Source organism: Humulus lupulus, chromosome X, assembly GCF_963169125.1.
Source record: "Humulus lupulus chromosome X, drHumLupu1.1, whole genome shotgun sequence".
Taxonomy (NCBI): Eukaryota; Viridiplantae; Streptophyta; class Magnoliopsida; order Rosales; family Cannabaceae; genus Humulus; species Humulus lupulus.
Window position 1 is genome coordinate 163,779,004 of NC_084802.1, and position 6,970 is coordinate 163,785,973.

At 41.0% G+C, this 6,970-nt stretch overlaps 1 protein-coding gene across 1 annotated transcript; it reads right to left on the reverse strand.

The window, feature by feature from the left end:
• Positions 1 to 391: 391 nt before the first annotated feature.
• On the reverse strand, positions 392 to 2,022 carry LOC133806421 (extensin-like). The gene is made up of 3 exons (XM_062244524.1): positions 1,810 to 2,022; positions 908 to 1,124; positions 392 to 648 (listed from the first exon to the last, which is right to left on the reverse strand). The coding sequence occupies exons 1-3, from the start codon at positions 2,020 to 2,022 to the stop codon at positions 392 to 394; spliced, it is 687 nt and encodes a 228-aa protein (XP_062100508.1).
• Positions 2,023 to 6,970: the final 4,948 nt, after the last annotated feature.

Below are 6,970 nucleotides of genomic sequence, written 5' to 3' on the forward strand. Positions count from 1 at the left end.
CCTTGCCCAGTTGGGCATGTCTATCCTTGGTCGCCTTGAGCTGCTCAGTGAGTCTTCCCTCAACAACCTTACTCTCTTCAGCATGTTTGGCAGACGTCTCCTCCGAGCGACACCAGGTGGTTCTCAGGGTCAAAAATCCCTGCGATCAGAGAAAAAAGCAAAGTTGTTAGTATAAATAAAAAGGCGAGATAGACAACTAAGGCACAACAAAAAAATAGCAACTTACACTGAGTATATCTTTCAGCGAGCGACTAAGAATCTGCTCGACCGTCATGGAGGAGACATTACTGAAGGCTTCCTGATTGCGCTGATGTCTTGATAGTTTCTTCAGTTTGTCATTGGCCGTGTTGTAGGTTGTGTTCAGGACAACCTTGGCCTGAGTTTTTCCTGACTAATCAGGAGGCGTTGGGTTGACAAGAGCTGGAGGAGTCGGGTCGACAGGAGCTGGGGGAGTCAGGTTGACGGGAGCTGGAGAAGGAGTAGTTTCCTTGGAATGTACAGGTGTAGGAGGGCCCTTAGTTCGAGCCCTTTTCTTGGAAGGGTCGCTGCTACTTTCCCCAGGGTGCTGCCTGCTTTCTTTTCTCTTGCTCGCAGAAGTCTTGGCTTTGGGTTTGCTGTACCGATCAAATGCCTCTCTAGAATTCATGACTGCAAGATAGAAATAAATGACCAGATAATATAAATTAAGTTACTTAAAAAAGCAAGGAAATAAGAGCAAGAAAAATTCTAATTAGTATACCCGAGCCACTATTACTGGTTGATACATTATTTATGGTACTACTGCTACACTCACTCTCTGCTTCGAAGAAGTCTGAATTTAAACCACTGATCACATATTTAAAGTTGTCATCCCCGTTGAATAAATGACAGGGAATGGGCAAACTGTCTAAGAGTGAGAAGTCAGTACCATTCTCGTCAGAAGACTCGAGTATGGACTCGGTGTATTTTGGAAGTTTCTGCTTGCCCTTCCCGTGTTGGGTCAGAATAGTAGCAGCTCGTGGGATGTTGGAAGGTTCCCTGATGGTCACTCCTGTTGCCCGCCTTCTTGGAGGCTGTGACACATCCTGGTGCTGCTCGGGGATCTCTCCTCCAGTAGCATTTCCTACTGTAGACTCCCTCACATCCTGGTGAGGTTCCAAAAGGCCAACCAACCTTAAGTTGCTCTCAGTGACCAGCTCTTTGACGCTCTTCTCGATGTTCGTCATGCTGGCCAAGGCTGCTACCCTTATCTCCATCTCTGGAGTAGGGTCTGGTCGGTACCATGGACCTAAACAACAACAAAGTTCTAAAGATGGTATAGAGAAGCTGGAAGAAAATAAGCGACCAGTGAGTAAAAGATTTACCTCCTCCAGTGAAGGCCAGGTTATCAGCGACCAGGTCCATTGAAAGAAAGTACTCCTAGAAGTACTTCCCTACATTGGATTTGTAGGTGATGTCGCTCAGGAAGGTACGAGCGGACTCTTCGTGGTAGAAGTGGAAGAACCTCGTGTTGTTGTGGTCGGGGTTTGACTTAAGATCGAACAGGTAGTTGATCTCATATGGTGTAGGTATAGGCCAATTCTTATGGTTATAAAGGATATAAAGCGTAGATAATACTCTATATTTGTTGGGAGTGATTTGGAAGAGGGCGACCTCAAAATAATTGGCCACCCCTTGGAAGAATTTGTGCAGAGGCAAGATTGCCCCTGCCTTGATATGGTACCTCGACCAGGCGTTGAAGGCCCCCCCAGGCACATTTGCTCTCTGGTCGGGTGAAGGTTTGATGAGGGTTATCCCAGGAAGACTGTACTTCTTGAGATAGTTAGTTACCATCCTAGCTGATACGATGCTAGGAGGCGCAACGTACCATTCAACCCCTGGCCTAAGGCCGTCGCGAGGTCGGGCTTTAGTTTGGATTTTGGGTGGTACAATTTTTATAGGTTGGGGATTTGTAGAAGGCTCTTCGGTGTAAGGGGCAGGCTGGTTAGAAGGAGAATTGGCTGTTCTCTTCTTTCTGCGAGCAATATACTTCATGCGACCCATGTTCAGTTGACTAGTCGGAGGTTTGTTCGCTGGGTTGTGTTGAGAAAATGGGAGTTCTGAAAAAGGCAGGGACGATTGCTCTTGATCCTCTAACAGTAGTGCGAGAAGATCGTCATCAATCAGTCTCTCACCTCCCAAAGGATCGTGCATGAAAATCTGAGAACAGAAAAAGGGGAGATGAGAATCTACGACCAACAAATAGAAGAAGTGGAAATGTTGGGATAACGTTGCTTGTGTATAAAAGATAAGATTTTATATGACCAGCAACCTTCTAACGTAAACACTAAAAACATGCGAACAGTTCGAAAAAACGGATTAAAAAACTGAAGTGAAATTTTTTTTCAGGGAGACTTTTCAACTTCGAAAATAGGCGGGAAAAACCCAGATTTTTCCGAAAGCATAAAAATCGAATTTTTACTTCGATTTTGCGCCCTAAATCAGTATTCCTACTTCCCAAGCCAATTCCTAAGCCTTATTTAGTGTTTTTTCTAATTCAAACTCCTATCCTATCATGTTACTACCTACGAGCCCGATTACCCCGAATCGTTTTTTCTCAAGAACATTAAAAAACTCAAAGACCGAATATCAGAAAACTAGAGAAATGAATGTTGCATGGTATAACAGAGAAAAATCGATCAAGAAACTTACTTGAATGGAAGACTGAAGTGAAGTCAAGAGCGTTGATATAAGCGGCTGAATAGACACACCATGGATCACCAAAGTTTTATGAGTTTTTTCATACTTTTTTGCTTCTGAGTTCTTGAGAAGAAGAAGAGTGGTAAAAGGTAAAAAGTGAGAAGAGTTGGTTATTTATACTAATCGTGGCACAGTTAAAAAGGTAATGATGGGGGATTAGTTTTCGAAATATGGGGAATCGTGTTAGCTGTCAAAACACTTTTGGGAAACTGCAATGGCCATAATTAGCTACTTTTTCGAAAAAGGCGCTGACAGATGTGACAGGTCATACGGAAGGTCGGTCGCTTAAGTTTATTATATGCTGGTCGCAATAAAATAAACTTGGGGGGCAAATGTTTACCCAAAAAAGGACTACTTGACGACGTGGCAGAATTAGCCTACACATGGAATACACGTGGCAGTTTAAGTGAGTATAATTTGTACGACCATCGACCAGAAGATCATTGGCCCATCAGACAACATATTTATGGGCGACCAGTCTGGTCGTATCTTTTCATCTATTTCCTTCAGATATGTAATCTTATAATTACATATTAATTGTAATTTCCATTATTATTTAGATACGCCTGTATTAAATGTAATTAAGGCCCATTGGCCTAGGTAGAACTCCTTGAGCCTATAAATAAGAATCAAAAGGCTCAAGAGAGGGGACTTTTGAACTGGGGAATTCTAAGAGAGAAATAGAGTGTTTTTATCCACCATAATTGTATTCATCTGAAAGCTTGTGAAACTCGTGAACCCTAGTTCATTGATCACAGTTCTTGGAATTATACATCACTAAGAACACTAAGTGGAGGTAGGTTGTTACCATTTTATTGAGGCCGAACCATATAAATTTTTTGCATCGTTTATCTTTTCGTCTTGATTTCATCTCATTTTCTATCATTTTACTTGACTCCATGTCGTTGACCAATTCGAGGGTCAACAAATGGTATTATTTGAAGTCTCCAATAACCAGCAAAGTTTTGGAGAATAATTTCAGCCATATGGAGCCTACTTTTGAAGATAGCACTCATGAACCACGGGGGGAGACATTGGAGGATTTTCAAGACTTCATCATAGAAGAACCTCAACAAGTGGATTAATCAAATTCATTGGAGGAGTTGATGAAGGAATTTACGGCTAAAAATGATGCCTTAATCAAAGCCAAGCTACATCCTTGAGGAATTTGGAGAATCAAGTTGAGCTATTTGCCAATGAGTTGTGTAATAGACCCCATGATGATGTGCTTAGTGATATGGAAAATTCAAGGGGGAAAGAACAAAGGGGGGGGAGGTCTTTTTGGGAAATGGTGAAGATTTGGAGATGCTTTAGGAAAATTTTGAAAGGCAAAAGGAGCCTACTTCAATCCAAAGTAGCAAAGAAAAAGGAGAGAAAATGCATTTCCAAGATAATCAAGTCTTTGGTCTCCAATTTATTGAGTTGATGGTCATAAAAGAGTATGCATATGAAGATCCTTTTTGGCCACCACCACCTCCACCACCATTGGTAAGGTTCCTTGGCATCCATCATGCACATTCATCAAAAGCAAGTTGAGTTGAGTACATGAGCCCTTCAATTCAACATCTCGCCAAGCTTGAGGGTATCCATAATGAAGACCCTTGTGTGAGGGCATATGCCACTCTCTATGGGCGGAAGCCACTCTCTGATGAGCACTTTTCAACAAAGTCAAGCCAACAACTTTAAATCAAGCGCTTCTTGGGAGGCAACCCAAGTTTGTAAACTTTGTTTTTTGTTTGAGTAATGTAGTTAATTTCATTGTATTTCCTATATATTTTTTTTGTTTGTTAAAAAAATGGTTTTCCTTGTTTTCTTGATCTTCTTTCCCTTGGTCTTTGGTGTTTCATTTTATGGTATAGGAGTTAGGTTTAGAAAGATGGTGATTTGGAGTGAACAATTTGAGTTTTGGAATGTTTTGGAGGTGTGGATGGTGAACAAAAAGATGGGGAGCCAAAGAAAGAAAATATGAAATTATGGGGCATTGCTACAGAAAGGCTAGAGACCCCTCAGTAATGATACAACATTGTGGTCGGGCAAAAACTGGGCAATAAGTGACCAAGTTTGAGGAAAATTTTTGGGCACAATATAGAAGGCTATGCGATACATCGTAGAGCAGAGGCATGAGATCGCCACTTTAAAAAAAATTGAAAAAAAAAACAAAAGCAAATCAAAATGCCCAACCCGACACTCTCCTTCTTCCTTTCCTTTCCCACCCTCTCAAAACCCTAACTGCCTTTCACTACCACCATCACTTCCAGTCGCCGGCCTTCACCGACCCCGATGCCACCATATCCTCCAATATCTTTACCACCTTGCACCATCCTCACTTCCGCTGCTCTGAGCTCAGTCACACCATCTCGTCCCTCCCAGCCTAGCGCCTACACATGAACCCAACTAGATGAGCAAGCCCACCACCCGAGATCATCTACGAGAAACCTAGGCACACACGCCTGTCTCCGTGAGCTACCTACCCCCATCGCACTCCAAGTCGAGCCACTTCTTCCCTTATGCCTCATGAAATCGACCACATTACCACCATCATCGCAGTTTCCATCTTCTCCACAGTGACCCAGTCTAGAGAACCCAACAACCAGATACGCGAGAGCCCAGGCGCGAAGCCCAGCCCGAGCTTAGTCGCCTCCACCTCACTACCACACCTCTCCGACCAGCGACCCCGAGCTTCCATTTTTGTCCCTGCCTTGTCATTTTCGAGCCCAATAACTACCACCTCACACATTCTCTTCATCCTAGCCGAGTAACCCAGGGTCGTCCTTTGTTGGCCATATTTTCAGCTCATTACTGGTAGCACCATAGTTCTCATATGATTCTTGGTTGGGTTCCATTTGTGTTGAGGGAGTTCATTCATAGCTTGGGCATCTCCACATGGTGTGAAATTTTGGTCAGAGCAGGTCATTCATCTAGATGAGGATTCAATGCAGCATCCAATGATAATTTCTTAACTTTACTCTTTATTGTGATTTTGTTGTGATCAATTTTTTTTTCTGTTTGTTGATGATTATATTCTATTTTGTTCTAGATGAAATTTTTGTCTAATAGCAGCTCAAGTTGTTTCTTGCTATATTTTATGTCTTATTTTGTGAATAATTAGTTGTTGGTGTTTCTTTGGTGATTTTGTGCAGTGAGCATCGAGAATTTGAGTCCTTTGTTTTGTGTTTTGTTGCTAGTCAGGAACTTTGTTAGTGTAGTTGTCTAGTTTGTCTTAGTAATATTTTGGTGTAATTGGTTTTTGAGAAGATTTTTCTTGCTTTAGTAGTGTTTAACTTGGGGCTCGATGATGAACCATCTAAAAACAATAACAAATAAAATAAAATCCACCATTTTGCCTCTTGTTGTGTATTAGACTAATAGTACTTGAGTATTAATGGAGTTTGAAAAATCTTGATGGTAGTGTCAATCCCTATTTTGTGTGCATAGCTTGACCAATAATTTCTTGAACCCTTGTAAATAGCTAGATATTTGGGAGAGCCTAAGTTTCTAGAATTTCTTCGTGGTTCCTTTAAGGCGAAATCCAGACAACACTAAACCAAGGACATGATTTAGGCCATCTTTGGACCGTTTGAGCCTTTCGAGCAAACCATGTTATGCTTTTTATCCCTAGTCACCCCTTTGAGCTTAATTGATCCATTTCTTTCTTTGCGACATATTAGCCTAGTTATATACGCATCATTTCACCATACCTTTGAGCACCTTCGTCTTTCTTGGATATATGTTCAGTGTTGCATCATGAAGGAGGGTGAGATGAGCGTAATTCTTGTTGAGTGACATCTTAGTGAGTGTTTACATTATTTTCCTTTATTTTTTTCAACATTGGGGACAATATTAATTTTTAAGTTTGGGGGAGAGTGTGCCTTATCTTGTGTCTCTTGCCATTTTTATATTTGCATCTGTATATTTAAAAAAAAATTGAAGAAAAATAAAACTAGTGTATGTGCAAAGAAAAGAGTGCACTCCCATAAAAAATTGAAAAAAAATTGTACAAATAGAGTTTGCAATTAAGTTTGGGGGTGTAGCATCTTATAAAAAAAAATTAAAGTATAGTTTTGGTATTGTGTTTCTTTCTTTGTTTTTAATAGTGAATAATGGAATGCTAAGAGTGATATTCAAATTGTATGGGGTATTCTTTGGGGAATGATTGTGAGCTCTTACTTTGGTCCTAGGAAGATTAAGGTTTTTTAAGGTTATTTGAACTAAAAATGACTTCTCTTAACAACCTTCACCTAAGCCTTACATT

Excerpts from the sequence above, each read along its gene's own strand:
- LOC133806421 (XM_062244524.1), bottom strand. The coding sequence starts at position 2,022 with ATGGGTCGCATGAAGTATATTGCTCGCAGAAAGAAGAGAACAGCCAAT. Across the intron at positions 1,125-1,809 it reads GCATCGTATCAGCTAGGATG|GATGTGAGGGAGTCTACAGT; the intron begins GTAACTAACTAT and ends GAACCTCACCAG. Across the intron at positions 649-907 it reads CGAGTCTTCTGACGAGAATG|TCATGAATTCTAGAGAGGCA; the intron begins GTACTGACTTCT and ends TCTATCTTGCAG.